General features: G+C 43.3%; 2 protein-coding genes and 1 non-coding gene across 3 annotated transcripts; 1 reads left to right on the top strand and 2 right to left on the bottom strand.

Annotated features, from left to right (window-relative positions):
• Positions 1-6,150: 6,150 nt before the first annotated feature.
• TRNAP-CGG (transfer RNA proline (anticodon CGG)) lies at positions 6,151-6,222 on the bottom strand. The gene has a single exon. It is a non-coding gene; the product is annotated as a tRNA-Pro (tRNA).
• A 4,068-nt stretch (positions 6,223-10,290) lies between these two features.
• Positions 10,291-11,230, top strand: LOC135428599 (proteasome subunit alpha type-6-like). The gene has a single exon (XM_064682672.1). It carries the CDS (start codon positions 10,380-10,382, stop codon positions 11,127-11,129), a length of 750 nt encoding a protein of 249 aa, XP_064538742.1. The 5' UTR covers positions 10,291-10,379; the 3' UTR covers positions 11,130-11,230.
• A 5,374-nt stretch (positions 11,231-16,604) lies between these two features.
• On the bottom strand, positions 16,605-17,434 carry PGRP-SA (Peptidoglycan recognition protein SA). The gene is made up of 3 exons (XM_064682695.1): positions 17,098-17,434; positions 16,925-17,043; positions 16,605-16,849 (listed from the first exon to the last, which is right to left on the bottom strand). The coding sequence occupies exons 1-3, from the start codon at positions 17,388-17,390 to the stop codon at positions 16,665-16,667; spliced, it is 597 nt and encodes a 198-aa protein (XP_064538765.1). The 5' UTR covers positions 17,391-17,434; the 3' UTR covers positions 16,605-16,664.
• Positions 17,435-17,673: the final 239 nt, after the last annotated feature.

The raw sequence follows: 17,673 nt of genomic DNA, 5'->3' as shown, positions 1-17,673 counted from the left end.
CAATAACAAGTAAGAGGGAATACCCTGAACAACCTCCTCTACCAACACTTCTTTAGCAGTAATAGAAATACATTAAAAAATATATATGTTTGGTTCCCTTGATATAAAGATATTTTTATATACATACTGTTCATGAAGCTACTTGTCAAGTTTGGTGTCTCCAGCTTTTATAATTTACGAGATTTGCTCAAGAAACAGTTTTTCGATATCGATTTTTATCGATTGCTTGTTAACAGGGCAAGTTATCGACTATCGGAAACAAACTCGTACTAGCTCTTATAGGTTCTGAGATCCTTGCGTTCATACATCGACTATCGGCTATGCTGATGCTGATCAAGAATATATATACTTTATGGGGTCAGGGATGCTTCCATCTGCACAAATACATTATACCCCTTTTTCAATGGGTTCAGGGTATACAAAAAAAAAAAAAAATACGAATTGAAAACTAAAGTTTTCTACTCTGTGAGAAGCAAATGTTCTTTTTGTGCTTCATCATTGACAAATCGTTTGAGAAATCGCTTGATCTTCACGTTAACGTTTGACATTGGGCCAGACAATCAATTATCAGTACTTTGATGTTAATAATAATATTATTATTATTATTGTTGCTGTTGTTGCTTGTAAACATTCCATTTGAAGAGTGCATGTTAATGGAATGAGTTGCACTTGTTGTCGACTTTCTTCCTGCTGCTAGCTGCAACACATGCTGCTGCACGCATCTCATGACTCTCGACTGGCAATTACAATAGCTCAATCACTGCCCCTCCCTTCCCCACCCCTTCAACCTGCCCGCCCCGGCTGCAATTGCATAGCTCTGGCGTAAGTATGCCAAGTATGTTGAGCACCTGTTGGCATAATTTCTGGCTCAGCTCGAGCTGCCAGCAAACGAGTTGCCAGCAACAACAACGACGACAACAACGTTGGCGACCCTGAAATCAATGCAATTCTCTACTCTGTAGCACAGTGTAGTCATGTGTTTGCTTTTGTTTATCGTCGCCGCTTGGCCTGAAACGTGGTCGCCGTTTAGCTCGCCTCGAGATTGGGCCAACTGCTGCGCTTCGCTGCAATTGACCACCTGCTCTTGTTGTTCTTGTTGTTCTTGTTGCTGTTGTTGTTGTCGTGCATCCAATTGAATTGAATGTGCCACGGGCCCACGTGCTATACCTTTTCGACTCTCTTCCTAATTTGACAATTTAACGGGCCTGCATTCAGCCTGTGGGCGGCTGCCCACGTCGCAGCTCTGCCCCGAGCTGGCGTGGAGGCGGCGCCCACGCGGCCCCAACTGCCGCTGCCGCGGTCATAGTTGACAGCGAAGACCTCAACAACCCCGGCTCTTGTCAGGCATGCCCGACTAGCAGTTACCCTGGGCCCACACATACACTTATAATATTTTCGCCTATGGTTTCCCTGCAGAAGGTGTTTTTTATCTCAACCCAAATAGAGCTAGATAAAAATTTCTTTTTAATATGAACATATAGCTGTTGTCAGGCATGCCCGACTAGGAGTTACACACAAAAAAAAAATCATTGTAAATTGTATAAATTGCACATAGATTTAAATATTTTTGCCAATGCATTATACCCCATTTAGCAATTTTCAATGGGTATAGCAACAACAACAACTTGGCAGAGGCGCGCATTCCTGAAGGTGCGCAAATCAATTTGACAGTCGCGCTGGCGCGTCTAATGCGCCAACGGCAGCCCGAGTGTCCACAGTCGTCGCTGATCCTCGTGCCCAACATGGACACCAAGTGCAGCTCCAGCTTCGGTCAGCCTGATTGATTGGATGCGCGCATGCGTCGCGGCGACGATGACAGCAGCTGTGCCGCTTAATTGCAAGTACAACAGAGCAAGAGGAAGCGGCAGCGGAGGAGGACAGCAGAGCCCAAAGGCAGTGAACGACTTAGGAAATACCCTGTAGCCGCAAAGGTCTGGGCCAGCGAAAACGAGAGCTGTATTAACAAAAAGATCGAAATCTCGAGAGGGTCGCTTCGGGAACCGAGAGCTGATCCAGTTCCGGACCTATTCACGGCTTGGCTCCAATTTATCGATTATACATATTTGATCGATAAGTCATAGTCGATAAGTCACATTAATCATAAGTAATTATATCTATTGAGGTAGATAAAGGATTCAAATGTTCTTGTAATTGAAATATGTTCACATTCTTTTCTCTCACAGAAGCTCTTCGATTACCTTCAAAATTCACAGCTTTGCTGAAAATCTTCGCCGACTTTGTAGACACTTAAGGCTCAAGTTAATCTGAGCAAGCGTATACTCCCGTTGATTCTAGGGTATGCCCTTAAAATATACCCTTGAAGAGGCCACCAAGCGACAATCAAGTTAAATGGGCGTCTTTGTTCGGCAAAATGAAACGCGAAAGCGTTGAGCATGTTATTGGAGGGCAGGGTGCGGGGGGCGGGGCATATGGCAGACAATGGTCGATTGTGGCAGACAGACAGACTGGCAGACAGACAGACTGGCAGACTGGCAGACAGACAGATAGATAGACAGCCAGACAAACAGACAGCATAATTTATAGTTTTGCAGTTCGAAGAGCGAAGTCGCGTCTTTTGGCCAGAAAATGCCGCGCGATTTGCTGTCAGAGCCAGGTCCCAGTTCCCTTTTCCCTGGTCAATGCGCCCTTTTCCCTGGTTCCTTTTCCCAGTTAACCTTTTCCCAGGTCCCTGGTCCCTTTTCCCAGTTCCTTTTCCCCAGTTTCCTTTTCCCAGCTTGCTTTTCGCAGCTCGCTTTTCGCAGTTCTCTTTTCCCAGTTCCATTTTCCCAGTTCCCTTTTCCAGTTCCCTTTTCCCAGTTCTCTTTTCCCAGTTCCTTTTTCCCAGCTCCCTTTTCCCAGCTTCCTTTTCCCAGTTCCCTTTTTCCAGTTCCCTTTTCCCAATTCCTCTTTCCCTGCTCCCAGTTGCGTTCCCCATACCCAACCCAGTTGCAGTTGTCAGCTGGAAAACTCAGCGCCAATCAAATGGAAATTGATAAGCTGCGTGTGTGGCTGACCGCAGCTGTCATAACTGCGAAAGCCGCCCCCCCCCCCCTCCCCTTCCCCTCCTTCCTTTCAGCTACATTATTGCCGAGCATCTCCATTAGACTGAGCTTGAGGTATGCAAATTGCCGAGATGCCGCAGCTGTCAAATGTGAGCTTCATTGGACAAGCCCCAGCCGCAGCGCATATCTTGGCCATTAGCAACACCTTAGACCAGTTAATTATGGCCAAAACTATAAATCAGCCTAACAAGCCACCAAGCACGCACTAAAGCTGCCAAAAGATGCTTTAACTATAGCTCGAAAGCCTCAGCTAATTCTGATGCCTCGATACCTCGACTAGCATCGCCCGATCGAGTCTCGTATCGCCTGCTCGTGGGCGTTTATGTTAATTTATTACGCATATTTTTTCGTTTTTTTCTTTTAGCATTTTTCATACCCTATACCCATTGAAGAGTCGTTAAATTGGGTATGCCCATCTCCATATGTATAAACTAGCTAAAGATGAGAATCTTGGCGAGAATCTCGAATCTAAATAATAAACTTTCGTTTATTAAACCTTTGACCCGCATTTGCCGCCCAAGAACTTATCAAATAAATTCTCACAGAGATCTTTGGAAATGATTTCGAATCCGATCGATTTTTCCGCCAATTTTTCACTGTTACGAGTGAAATTTTCCCACGTATTCATTAAGTTCTTATGTAGAGCTTTGAAAATCAAGTTGGCATCTAAATCTGGCAGTATTATTCCTGGCCAAAATTCATATAAAAATGGTACCCTCAAATATCCCAAGGTCAAAATTTCCCCACCCATAACTCGGCCAAAACTCAACCGATTTACATAAGGTTAGATCAACTTGGCATCTAATTCTTGGTACAAATTCAGGTGCAAATATCCTATAAAAATCCTATATAGACATAGGTCAAAATTTCCCAAATATCATGTACACCAATGGTTCAAAATTCCCCACCTCCATAAAAATATAATAAGAACAATGATCTTTATATAAAAAACAGTTTTTCCTGACTGACTTTACTTTCTGGCTGTCTTCAGCCGATCGCAGCCAAACAGATTTTTAGAGCTTTAGTCTCCCAGTCGGGCACTACCGACTAGATCACTCTACACGGTATCAACTAGTCGAACTATAAAGTAATCTTGTATTTATTTAAAAAGAATTTATCCGCCAATTACAGGGTATCAACTAGTCGAACTATAGAGTGGTCTTTTTATATTTTTGGCAGCAAATTAAAAGCCACAAAACTGAAGCGAGCGCTGCCCGCGATACATTCCACACACACAAGAAACTACCAGCACACACACACACACACACACACACACACACACACTTGGCTACAAATTCTGGGTTTTGTCTGTTGGCTCGTTTGCGGCTTTTAGCCACGTGCTGCATTACTCGAGTCTTTTTAGACTTTTATGGAAATTAACATTTTTTAATGGGTTTCTTTTTCTCGTATTTATTTATTTGCTTTTTTTTTCGTTTTTGTTTTTTGTTCAATGTGTTTTTTTTTTGTTGTTTTTTTCGCCCCGCTACATTAATTGTTTTCGGAAAGCCGTCGCGCTGCATATCTTTATATTTATACATATATATGTATATATATATATATATATATATAGGATACATTTTGTGGGCATGCATGGATCCCGGTTCGAAGCGATTCGTTAATCATCAACGTAATTTGGTGGCATGAGTCGGCTGCATAACGAAATCCGAGTCCAAGAAAATCCAATCGCAGTTGCGTGCAGCATCGTGGAAAATGAACGTGCAGCGTGAACAATGGACAAAAGATCTCCCAAAAGGCATTTAACGGATATTATTCAAGCTGCAGGTGCAACTGGGGCAAGCTCAAAGCGGGAGTAGGGGTAGGGGAGGGGGAAGCAGCGGCCAACGGCATCGGAAATATGCGCAATCCGAACAGAAATTCAGACGACTAAGGAATGTCAGTCAAAGCGCCATCTAGCGTCGGGTAGCTTTCAAAGTTTAATTCGTGCAAGTTACGAAGTGGTTGATTGGGGGGGGGTGTAGGAAGGGGGGCGAAAATAAGCAACGACCAACGGCAACAACAAATACAGACGATTGAGGAATGCCCGCCAAAGCACCATCTAGCGTCGGGTAGCTTTCAACGTTGATAATTCGCGCAAGTTGCAAGCTGAAAACTTTACAGAAATTGCTTGAGAATTCGCTCTAACGAGCAAATGATGCATCAAATTGAGTATTTACGCTCTCCACCAATATTTCGCTCTCTTGCTCTCAAACGGCTCGCGTATAGATGGATATTTGTGAGTCAACTACTCGAATTGTATTCTTATCGCTCCGCTTGCCACAATTTCAATTAGTCCAGCTGCTGGCTTTGGGCCTGGGAAGCTGCAGTTCTCGATTTGTGAGAAATTTTACGCTCAAGAGCAGCCACTTGACTGAATTGTGGGAGTGCAGCTCAAGTGGCTACGAGGGCAGCAGGGACAAAGAGAAATAAGAGAGGGAGAGGGAGAGGGAGAGAGGCGGTAAGCAGGGATTGCAACTGGAGCAGCTCCTACTCATATCTCAATCAATCAATCTGCAATTTAAAATCGATTAACAGGCCAACAAGAAACACTTTGAAGGCAAAAAACTGGCTGCTCCTGCAACCTCGACCACAACCACAACCACATCCATATCCAGTTGGAGCAGTGCCCAAATCTGTGTCTTAGTTGAGATGTTGTTGAAATTTGGTCGCCCCAAGTGCTGACCGAACACACGAGAAGAAGCAAAAACAAAAACAAAAAAAAACAACGACACGCAACTCCGAAGATCAGCATCAAACATGTAATTACATGAAACTCCATGATCATCATCATCATCATCATCATCATAATCGTCTGCTTCTTCTTCATCAGTTACAGTTCGTTCACGCCAAACTCGTGGAGACGGGAGGGGGGCAACTTTGACGCCCACCAAAGAGCCGCGCCGTGGCTAAATGACAAATGGTTGATAGAAGCGCCCCCAACCCACCCTCCCCCACCCATTGCCATCAATAGAGAGGGGCTCGAAGATGAATGCTAAACGAGCCGCAGCTTGAATGACAGCCCGATAGCAATCTCTATTATTATAATATTTCAAAACAAAACGCGAGTGAAAAGGAACAAAAAAAACGACCTGGGCTCGTCCGGGAGTTGAACCCGGGACCTCTCGCACCCGAAGCGAGAATCATACCCCTAGACCAACGAGCCATGTTAATTTCGTTCGCCAATTTACACAATACAAATCGCAGCGAATAAAGCTCGAGCGTTATGTGTGAGAAAATGCCAAATCCAATTGGAATGGCTGCAATTGGTAAACGCCAAGAACTCAGCCACACACGCACACACACACACGCGCACACATTACTCCTGCTCTTCCTTAAGCAGCGATCGGCTTTTGTAGATCGCGCTCCTCCTCGCATTGAATACGGGCCGTGCTGTTGTAATTTTTAGCCAGAAGCCACCACTGACCTGAACTGAGGCGGCCATATCAGCATGATACGCCCATGTATATAGTATATACATATATACATATATGTACATCTATATATATGTGTGTTTGTGTGTGTGTGTGCGTGCATGTCTGCCCGCCGCATATGCAGCATATTCAAAGATCTGTTTATTGTTTACACTGGCCGCTGGAATCGGCCTTTTTAAGATGCCAAAACTATTAAGACGGGAAATGTGCGCGGCGACAAGCCGACATGCATATACTCTAAAAAAACTTGGAAATAAATTCGAATTAATTGCTTGAACTCGACTAGTACCTTCTAATCTCTAACGAGCCAATGAGTGTGAGAGAAGAGAAGAATGCTGGAATATATCCAATGAAGGGAAGGGCAGACATATCGTAATACTGCGAGGTATTTAGATGATTCTTCCTTTGGAGAAATATTAATTCTATATCAAAATATGTTGTTTTTTATACGATATTAATTCTATATTTAAATTGCACATTCGTTTATTATTTTATTATTCATATATTTTATATTATTTTTTATTGTATTTTATTAACAACTGCAACTATTATAATATTTTGTTCATTTTTTATGATCTCTCAGTTCTTTAGATCCATTCCTTAAATATCTGCCTAAAGCCGCTTTCTCAGTTCTGAAATGTTGCACTTTAGTGCAACTATGGGATCAATGGACTATAGATGAATCAAGTTAATCTCTTCTCACTCTGAAATTTCAGGTATTTTCATAATTTAAACATTTCAAACTGTGTGCAACGCTTTCATTTCTATAATAAAACGATTTCCCTGCACTTCCCGAGCAAGTTCTAATGCCCAGCTTCGGTTAGTGTATGGAAATTGTTGTTTGCTAGCCAAGCAGCACGTGCCTTCCGATCTATCAGATTTCTTGCTGGCATTATAAAGGCAACAACAACAACAACAACAACAGCAACAACTGCGAGCAGCAACTAAAATTGTTGCTGGAGCTGAATTTTGTTACAATTTTTTTTTTCTCTTTTTGTTTGAAATTTCTTTGAAAACAAAGCAGAACAACAAAGGGGCTGTACGTGCAGGGGAGTAAGTGGGGTGACCAGTTGAGGGGGGGGAAGGGGGGTTGGTAAATAGATTGTTGTTGTTGTTGCAGCTTTAATTGTTGCCGCAACTGTTGCCTCTGCTGCTGCAGATATTTATGCACTTGATGGGCCGCCTTCGCCTTCGCCTCCTCCTCCTCCTCCATCCTCCCTCCCCAGCCCCCTCATGCTGCTGTTTATCGTGATTTACAGTCCATTTGTGGGGTGCAGCAGTTCGATACGATTTGGTGTGGATTGGAATGATCCGCTTGCAGTCGATATGCTCAAACACCAAGCGAGCTCTTGACTCTGAAATACAGTGCTCGCTCGCTAAGGGGAACTCTCAGAGAGAGGCAGAGGCAGAGAGGGGGGAAAAGTACAACAAACTAACTAATGCTTAACACGCACTTAATCGAAAATTCTTATTTATTATTAGAATTTATTCTAGAATTTATACGATGTATTTCGAACTTTTCTTTGGGCTTATAGGATTTCCAGAAATTCGAATTCTCGCAATAGTGAGCGATATATACAAAGGAGTATATCCTTTGCCATTTCCTAAAGTGCTTCAAAGAGTGCTTCTATCTCTCTCTTCTCTCTCTCTCTCTCTCTCTCTCTCTCTCTCTCTCTCTCTCTCTCTCCCTCTCTCTCTCTCTCTCTCTCTCTCTCTATCTGCCCCTTCTCTATCTGATTCAAAGAGTGCTTCTATCTCTCTCTCTCTCTCTCTCTCTCTCTCTCTCTCTCTCTCTCTCTCTCTCTCTCTCTCTATCTGCCCCTACCTCTCTCTATTTCTGTATGAATCTACTTCTCTTTCTCTCTCTGCCCCACTATCTTTTTCTCTATGCCTCCAACGCTCTCTCTCTCTCTATCTATATATATATGTATATATAACGCCCCTAGTTCTCTCTCTCTCTCTCTCTCTTTCTATATATACATACATATATATGTATATATATAAATCTCCCAACTCTTTCTTTACACATACATATATATATATTTATATATATACATATATCCCCTATCTCTCTCTCTCTCTCTCTCTCGCTCTCTCTCTCGCTCTCTCTCTCAATGCTCCCCGTATAATAGGCCGACTTCTTTGAATGAGTCTTTCTCTCCCTCTCTCTCTTTCTCTCTCTCCCTCTCTCACACTATCTCTTTCTCTCCTCCTTCCTATCTATCTCTATCTCTCTCTCCCTCCCTCTCTTGATTGTACCCTATATAATAGGTTAACGTCTTTGAATGAGTCTGTCTCTTCCTCTCTCCGTCTTTCTCCCTCTCCATCTCCCACTCTATCCCTTTCTCTCTCTCGCAATCTCTCACTCTCTCTCTCTTGCTCCCTTTCCACCCCCTCTCTTGATTGCTCCCTGTATAATAGGTCAACGTCTTTGAATGAGTCTCACGCAATTTGCGTTGAACAATCGCTGAATTAACATACTCCGCGAGACACTCCGCGTGCTCCGCTACTCGCTTTAAGATTTGCTCCAGTTCAGCAGCCAGCAACAACGACAACAACGACAACAACGACAACAACAACAACAACGACAACTACAGCAATGACAACAGCACTTAAATAGACAACAGTTAGTTAATAGCGCCCCAGAGCTAATGTCTAATGATAATAAGATGATAAAAATGACAATTTGCGGCGACAAATGAAGTTTTATGCTTAAACAATCGTCAAAAAGCTTCGATCAGATGAAGCTTTAACTGGAATACATACATATATGAAGATATATTCGGGACCTGTCAAGTGACAATCCTTAGCCTTAAATTCAAGAAAAACTTGGAAAAAATCGAATATGTTACGTTTTTTTGATAAAAGATGAAGACTTTTGCGAATGTGGTTCTAAGCTACATTACGTAAAAGTCTCCTGAAAAAACTCAAATATTAATAAGTAGAAGGCATACCTGAAACATCTCATACTTTGTTTATGTTTTTTTCCCAAATTTATTAACTTTGCAACAAAGTAAATGAACAGTCTTAAAAGTTAAAAATTTTGTCTGGCTGCGCACCAGCGACCTCTCGTTTGCTAGTTCAACGCTCGAAAGACCAAACGAAGCAGGCTTTTGTAAGAACTTTGGCAGAACCCTATTTTTATTGGTCATTTTCATACGAATGTTCGATCACTGTATTTCCCAACTTGGAAGTAAGATTTTCCAAATCCCCTTCAAAGTCGTCAATCTCCACCACCAATTATTTCCTAGCTCCGGCTGCTTGGTTTGGTTACCAAGCAGTTAGTCGGATTTATAAAGATTAAGTCCTAGTCAAGCATATTTACAAATATAAACAAGAGTGCTCTAGTCGGGCGTGCCCGACTAGGTAATACCCTGAATCCAATTTTACCCTTACTCTTTTCTAGAAGCTACAAATCAAATTTGAACACTCTAGCTATTAAAACGAACGAGATTTGCTTAAAAAAGAGGATTTCGATAACGATTTTCTATCGATTGCTAGGAATCGGCGCTAGTTATCGATTATAAAAAAAATCTCGTACTGCACGGCCAGAAGGAGGAGCTACGTTCTAAATTTCAAGTCTCTAGCTCTTAGAGATTCTGAGATCCTTGCGTTTATACATCTGGACAGACGGCTAGATTTACTTGGCTAGATTTACTTGGCTATATATGTATATAAAGTGTTTGGAGATGTTTCCCTTTATACCCTTTCTCTCAACTAATAGCAAATAAAATGGAATAAATTTGCTCTCTTTTCCCATTGCACACATGAATTCCTCTTACTGGAGCTGAACAACTGATTAAATCGAGTACATGGAAAAGCAGTCTGTGCCCAAGTTGTAGATTTGACAAATGCCGAAGAATATATTTAATTAAGTATTGAATACGGGATGGCTCGAGGCAGCGCCGCAGGCTTTGACAGGCACATAACCGTCTTTTCGCCAGAAGGACGCCTTTTCCAGGTGGAATATGCATTCAGGGCACTCGCACTGGACAACCTGACGCTGATCGCCATACGGGGCGCCAGCTGTGCCGTGCTGATTGTGCAGCAGAAGCCGCTGGATAAGCTGATTGTGCCGGAGACAGTGTCGCGTTTGTTTTCAATTAACAAGCAGATTGGCTGCGGCATGATCGGACGCATTGCCGACGCCCGGGCCCAGGTCCAGAAGGCCGTCTACGAGGCGGGCAGCTTTCAATTCCGATACGGCTACAACATGCCCATCGATGTGCTCTGCGGCCGAATGGGCGACATCAGCCAGGTGTACACCCAGAACGCCGAGATGCGTCCCCTCGGCTGCAGCATGGTGATGATCGCCTACGACGACGATCTCGGGCCCTGCATCTACAAGACCGACCCCGCTGGCTATTGTTGCGGCTACCGGGCGACCGCGGTGGGCACCCAAATGCTCGACGCCCTTGCCTATTTGGACAGAAAGTACAAGAAGAATCTCAGCGACGAGAACACCGTACAGCTGGCCATCAACTGTCTGGCCACGGTGCTGGGCATCCAGTTGAAGGCCACCGACTTCGAGCTGGCCATGGTCACCAAGTCGCATCGCCTATTCCACATACTCAGCCAGCAGGAGCGCGAGGAGCAGCTGGGCAAAACGGTCGGGGGATCCACGAATTCGAGTCGATAGCTCAAGCTCGAAACTCCTATTCCTATTCCTATTCCATTGGAATTGTGGCACGAAAACCAACCAAAAACACGTCCGAAAGTTAATAAAGTAATTTTAAAAGATATGGCTGCAATTTGTGTTCCCATTCGGTTCTTTAAGTCTTTCTTGGATTTAAATCAGTTGGATGAGCTCCTCTTCTAACTCAGTTCAAGTAAAGCCAACAGCTTAGTTTACTCCAGAGTTACCCTGCTCCCTGCGCCAAGCTGCCCTTCACTTCGAACACAAGCCCCACACTATAAGAAATGCGTTCCCTATTAACTTCGGCGTCTACAGTCCGATCTTATTGAAGTTTTCTAAGCTTAAATATGGCACACCAAAGTGTGTATATATCAGAGCACAAGGCTCTATCCTTGAGACTAAGTTCTTTCTTATTTGCGAGGAGAAGGGGAGAAGGGGGGGAGGTATCCAAAAAGTGAACTATTTTTAATTTGTATATGCTCTGCGAGAAGCTACATTTCAAGTCTGATGCATATCGCGCTAATAGTTCCCGAGATATGCGGAAAAAACGAAACTGAGCTTGAAACTGAGTTTTGTTTTTTGTCAAATTTCGGGGTAATTGGAGGAGGCAGCTGAAGAGCATTAAACGAGAGCGTACACAGCAAATTTCAGGTATCTAGCTTGAATAGTATTTGAGTTATGCTTAAAAAACCAAGTCTCGAAATCGATATTTATCGATATTTTCAAAATGGAACGATATATCATTCGGCATGTGGTAATATATATTTAAAAAGTAGTCGCAAGCTATTGTATTTCAATCTGACAGACGTGCTAGACCTTGGCATACGGATGGACTGATCAGTAGAGCTGGAAAAGGATCGATGGGCCTATCGAATATATCGATGTATTTGGATCGCAAAAACTTAAACGAATTTCACTCTAAGCCTGATCTCAACAATACAATTCATGGTATTGGAAATGTTACTTATTTTTAGAGAAAATAATAAATTAGTTTCTTGTCTAATGTCTAATAATTTTCTTTTTTCAAAGATTGATACTATCGATGTTTTGCTTAAAAACAATCGAAAACATCGATTGTCTCAGATATCGATGTTTTTCCAGCTCTACTGATCGGGAATATGTGGAAACGGGGTATACAAAAAAGAAATTCAAAACATTTTGCACTGTGTGTCAGAGCGAGCTTTTGGGTAATTAAGAAACTTTTGCTGCGCCAATATTTAACGGCAGTTTCGCACTCATCGATTAACCAGCTAGAGGGGCAGGGGCAGGGGCAGGGGCAGTAGAGGGGTTTCTGTGTGTGGCAGGTGAAAATCGATGCAGCGACAGCAGCTGCGTAAATTTTACGCAATTGGGGACAACAAATTACACGCAATGCAATTTACTGCGGGACCTGAAATTGCAACCGGAACGGAGGCAGGAGCTGAGGCAGGAGCTGAGGCTGTGGCTGTGGCTGTGGCTGGGACTCGAGCTGGGGCCGGGACTGGGTCTGGGTCTGAGGCTAGGCCTGTGGGCCTGGCTGCGTCTCGAATTGAGGTTATGCGACGCTGTCTGGCCTGTGGCTCGCTCGATTATGCAAATGCGGCGAATTTCACTGGAGCCAACGCATCTAATCGAGTAGCCGAAGCCATAAAATCAAGTCCACGCACCAGACGCATTCCATCAAAATACTGTACCGCAACGGGAGTGCGCGACGAGGCGATACCCTGTGACTGCGTGCGCTTCTTCAATGAACTCTTAACTTTCATTTCAAAAATATCGATAAATATCGATTTCGAGACTTGGTTTTTTAAGCATAACTCAAATACTATTCAAGCTAGATACCTGAAATTTATTGTGTACGCTTTCGTATAGTGTACAAGGACTGAGAACATTTTGCTCTTCAGCTGCCTCCTCCAATTACCCCGAAATTTGACAAAAAACAATACTCAGTTTCAAGCTCAGTTTCGTTTTTTCCGCATATCTCGAGAACTATTAGTGCGATATGCATCAGACTTGGAATGTAGCTTCTCGCAGAAAACACAAAAATTAAAAATAGTTCACTTTTTGGATACCTCCCCCCCTTCTCCCCTTCTCCTCGCAAATAAGAAAGAACTTAGTCTTAAGGATAGAGCCTTGTGCTCTGATATATACACACTTTTGTGTGCCATATTTAAGCTTAGAAAACTTCAATAAGATCGGACTGTAGACGCCGAAGTTAATAGGGAACGCATTTCTTATAGTGTGGGGCTTGTGTTCGAAGTGAAGGTCAACTTCAAAGAACTCTTAACTCGTTTATTAACAGCCCGATCGTTATGAAATTTTCAGTCAATAGAGTTGACACTTCAATTACTGTGAGTACCAAAGATCAAGTCTGCAACTATATTTATTCTCCAGTTTCTAATCGCTGAGGGATAGACAGCCAGAGTTGGCTTTTCCATCGAGAATACTCTACAGATGCCTTCTTCTGGCCATGTCAATTGCTTGAGGGTATAAAAAAGAGCTGCAACAACTTGAATTTGTTAATGAAACGTTTTCGGACTTGAGCTGGCAAATGTGCCAAGCGAATATGCACGTACAAATCGTATTTGCAGATATGTCAGTTATATGTTTGTTATTTTTTTTTAACATTTTATTTTTACGCAATGCATATCGTACATGGCACTACAGCAACAACAGCAACAACAACAACAATAACCAGAGATTGGCACGCAACTTTTTTGGCTTTTTGGCAGCCAACGTTAAAAGAGTTGATGACCCCGAAACCCCAAAGAAGACGCTCGATGAAGCCGCAGCAACATCAGCAACAGCCACAACAACAACAACAACAACACATAACAAACATCATTACAACAGTTTGCCAAAAAAAAAATAAAAGAGAGAAAAAAACAGAACAAAATACCCGAAAATGGCCGCAAAATCATTACAAAAAGCGGCAAAGGCCATGAAATCGAATCACATATGTTGAATGTGATGTATGTTATGTATGTGATGTATGTGTTGCATGTGCAAGCGGGGCTAAGAACTCGCTTGATATGAAACGAAAAGAACTATATACCAATAACCTTAATTGGATAACGAATACATGCTGTCAAATGCCTTATATGCAGATGATGTGGAAATCGTGTCCAAATATAACCCCAAACAAAATACTTTCTATGGTAACTCGGCTGCTTGGCAGTCGATCTATGTGAAATTTGGAAAATAAATAGAGAACATGCTTGTTAGCATGCATACCAAAAGTCAAGCTGATTGACTGACTGATTGACTGATTGATGAGCAGCGCACAGCCCAAGGCGAAAAGCTAGAGACCTTATGTGATGTACGGGAGAATAATAAATAGAGGACATGCCTGTAAGCATGCATACCAAAAGTCAAGCCAGTCTGATTGACTGACTGACTGACTGATTGATTGATGAGTAACGCACAGCCCAAGGCGGAAGAGCTAGGAAGTTCTAAGTCTATACCAAGAGAGAATATTGTGTAAATAAACCTGGCAAGTAGAAAAAATTCGTATACAACTGTTTTATGAAACTTTCTAGTTGAGATGATATCAGATGATTTATTCAAGTAATTTATACTCTGGCCCAAAGTTCTTTCGTTTAAAGAAAATCCAATTTTGTGAGCGAAAAATTTTGATCTAAGCTTATATGAACAATCGACCGTTTCACGTTTTACATGGAAAATCTAACATCAAAATCTATCAAAGAGCAAAAGAATATAATTCGAACGGGCAAAGCCGGGTAATGCTTGCTCTAACTATGATAGTTTATGCTTCAAATAGCAAAAGAAGCACGATCTTATTGCCAGTTGGTCAGATCTTTACATTTCATTGGCTTATAGATACCCTGTAACTTACAAATACCCTGTAACTTACAGATACCCTGTAACTTACCTTTGTGAACTGATGGAATCGCAGCTGGGTTTGTTACAGTCCTGGACAGGCGCAACAATTGCGGTTGCATTTGTTGGCCGGAAGTTTTGGTTGGCCGCAGGATGCGTGGACGAGGGGCTAAACAGTTACTCTTGCACACGACAGAGACACAGCGAAAGAGAGAGAGAGAGAGCGAGAGAGAGCGAGAGAGAGAGAGGGAAAGAGGGAGAGACCCAATTGGTGTATTGCAGATATTTGGCCAAGATTTTTGTTTTGGCTTTGACTTTGGCCTCGCAGCTTGGCGAACGTTAAGTTGAATATTTTTCACACGCTTTCACTTGAACATCAAAAAAATATAAACAAATTTTTGTTTGCTGTGCTCTTCTTCTGCTTCTTCTTCTTTAGCTTCTTCTTCTTGTTTTTATTACAATTTGGCGCTTTAACTGTATTTTACTGCATTGCAATAGTTGCGTTCGTTTCTGCCACTCGATTTCGCACAGAAGCACAGTAGGAAATAAACAAAATCACAAACACAATAAAAAAGAACGCGAAAAGAAACGCGATAAACAAACGGCGCGAGTATCGAAACAACAAAAACAAAGTCTAAGCTAGCGCCGGCCGCTGAACGCGCTTCACCTCCGCTCGTTTCAAATGCGATACAACAACTGTTTGCGGGCTGTCAATAGGTGGCAAGTCGCCGCACTGAGAGCGGCACACACATGTTGCGCTCTCTGAGCGATAACTAAAGACTAAAAAATACCGCATAGCGAAAAATACTGTACGAACGCTGCCTATCGGTATAAGCTGAGAGCTGCACTAGCTCACGTCCAGGTAAACTACAACTTTAAAAAACAATTAAAGAACTAAGAGCATTTGATAAGTGCAATAAATAATACATACACTAAACTGTATTTGGCTCAATAGCGATTATTAAAAGGCGTTAAAAGACGAAGCGCAAAATAAAGCTATCGATTATTTATTTTGCCTGCGCTGCGTTAAGTTCGAAAACCAGAGTTTGCTGTGTGCTTCCGATAGAGGGCGACACCGTTTTTGTTGAGCTGCTGAACTTTCAACGGAACAGTGAGTATGTAGAGGGCGGCACAGTTTTCCCATATATAGTGTGCTTGAAGTTCGCTATACAGCTAAAAAGCGCTGCATGGTTGCGTTAAATATATGAAACGAAGAATAAAATTGATGTAACAAAATAATTCAGAAATAAATACAAAACGTTATTCATAATAGCAATATATTTAAATGCTAATATTCAAATAAGTTATAAGTCGGCTCTAATACACTGTTCACGGCAGTTGAAAATAATTTTCTTGTTGTAAAGCTGAAGACCGTTCAACTGAGTAGGCAGTAGAGGGCGCCACAGTTACAGCGCACTTGTAACGCAGTATTTGGCTAAGTGGCGTTGTGCAGTTGCGTCGAAAGTGGGTAGCAAAAATGTGATCGAAATGACAAAATAAAAAAAAACTGAGCCGTGTGTAGAGGGCGCCACAGTCATCGTTTATATAGTGCGATCTGACATTGCCAAATGGCGCTGCGCTGTTGCGTCGAAAATGCAAAGCGGAAAATATGATCGTAAGTACGATAAATCTTTGAACGTAAATAGAAAACGTTATAAATTCACGATAAAAATATATTTAAATGCAAATCTTAAATCTAGATTCACCAGGGCATCCGGATCAGGGATTGGGCAGCCAATGTGGCCACTCCTGTATCTCATTGTAGAGCGTCAGGCCCGGACTCTGGGTGCTTATCACCTGGGAGCCGCCAATTAGCCCGTAATCCTCGCTCAGCTCGCCCAGCTCCACGCCGCAGGCGAGCAGCTTCTTACACGCATCCAACGCCGCCTGCGCGGGCAGCTTGTCTGCAAGGGAGGAGGCAAAAGTTGAGCCAAGAAGCTCGTCAATACTCGGAGACGTAGACGGAGACGGAGACTTACCCACGTAGTTGCCAATGAAGGCGATGCCCGTGCCGTTCGCATTGTAGCCGTAGGTGTGAGCGCCAGCGATGCCCCAGCCGGTGCCCTCATAGACGATGCCGTCGTTGCCAATTAGAAAACTGCGCAGGGGCTTGAGTGAGCCGGGAAATATAAGACCTGAACTGCAAACTCACTTGTAGCCAATGTCGTGGTAGTCCAGCTGCGTCTGGTGATAGCTCTGCATGCCCTGCAGCAGCTCGGCGCACTGCACAAAGCCGGCGCACTCGCTGGTGACCGTATGATGGATGACCACAAAGCGGACGGGCCGCACCTGGTAGTTGATGCTGCACGCCGGCTTGCCGCCCCATTGCCGCTTCAGCTTCGTCTGCGGGCAGTCGGCGCCCTTCTTGCGCCCCTTCTTCCCCTTCGCCGCCACCGACGCCACCAAAACCAAACAGACAACGAGCAACAGCATCAAACGGGACATCTTCTCTGCGTTCTGCTCGGCTCCGGCTACGTTTGGGTACTGCCCGCCGGATCAGTCGCAACCGCTTCTTATCGCATGCATACGCCTCGTCCCAAGTGACGCAATTGCCGACGAGCGGGCGGGTGGAGCGGGTGGAGCGGGGGGGCAGCGCTACAGAAACAAGTTTTAATCTCAAATTCGTCTCATACTCTGCCAGCGGATGCTACAGAAAATATGATCCAATATGCAACGCATACAAATGCTACACACCTTTCAATTAAATAGCTCGAAATAGGTTGAAAAG

This window comes from Drosophila montana, unplaced genomic scaffold (assembly GCF_035044405.1).
Source record: "Drosophila montana isolate Dmon_TW-CO22-7 unplaced genomic scaffold, ASM3504440v1 contig_2482_1, whole genome shotgun sequence".
Taxonomy (NCBI): Eukaryota; Metazoa; Arthropoda; class Insecta; order Diptera; family Drosophilidae; genus Drosophila; species Drosophila montana.
The sequence above is the reverse complement of the archived record's forward strand: the minus strand, read 5'-3'. Positions and strand labels throughout refer to the sequence as shown.

What these genes read in the sequence shown, in the direction of transcription:
- LOC135428599 (XM_064682672.1), top strand. Translation starts at nt 10,380, where the DNA reads ATGGCTCGAGGCAGCGCCGCAGGCTTTGACAGGCACATAACCGTCTTT.
- PGRP-SA (XM_064682695.1), bottom strand. Translation starts at nt 17,390, where the DNA reads ATGTCCCGTTTGATGCTGTTGCTCGTTGTCTGTTTGGTTTTGGTGGCG. An exon ending in TACCACGACATTGGCTACAA is followed by an intron (nt 17,044 to 17,097) that starts GTGAGTTTGCAG and finishes GCCCCTGCGCAG; the next exon opens with TTTTCTAATTGGCAACGACG. An exon ending in CTTCATTGGCAACTACGTGG is followed by an intron (nt 16,850 to 16,924) that starts GTAAGTCTCCGT and finishes CCTCCCTTGCAG; the next exon opens with ACAAGCTGCCCGCGCAGGCG.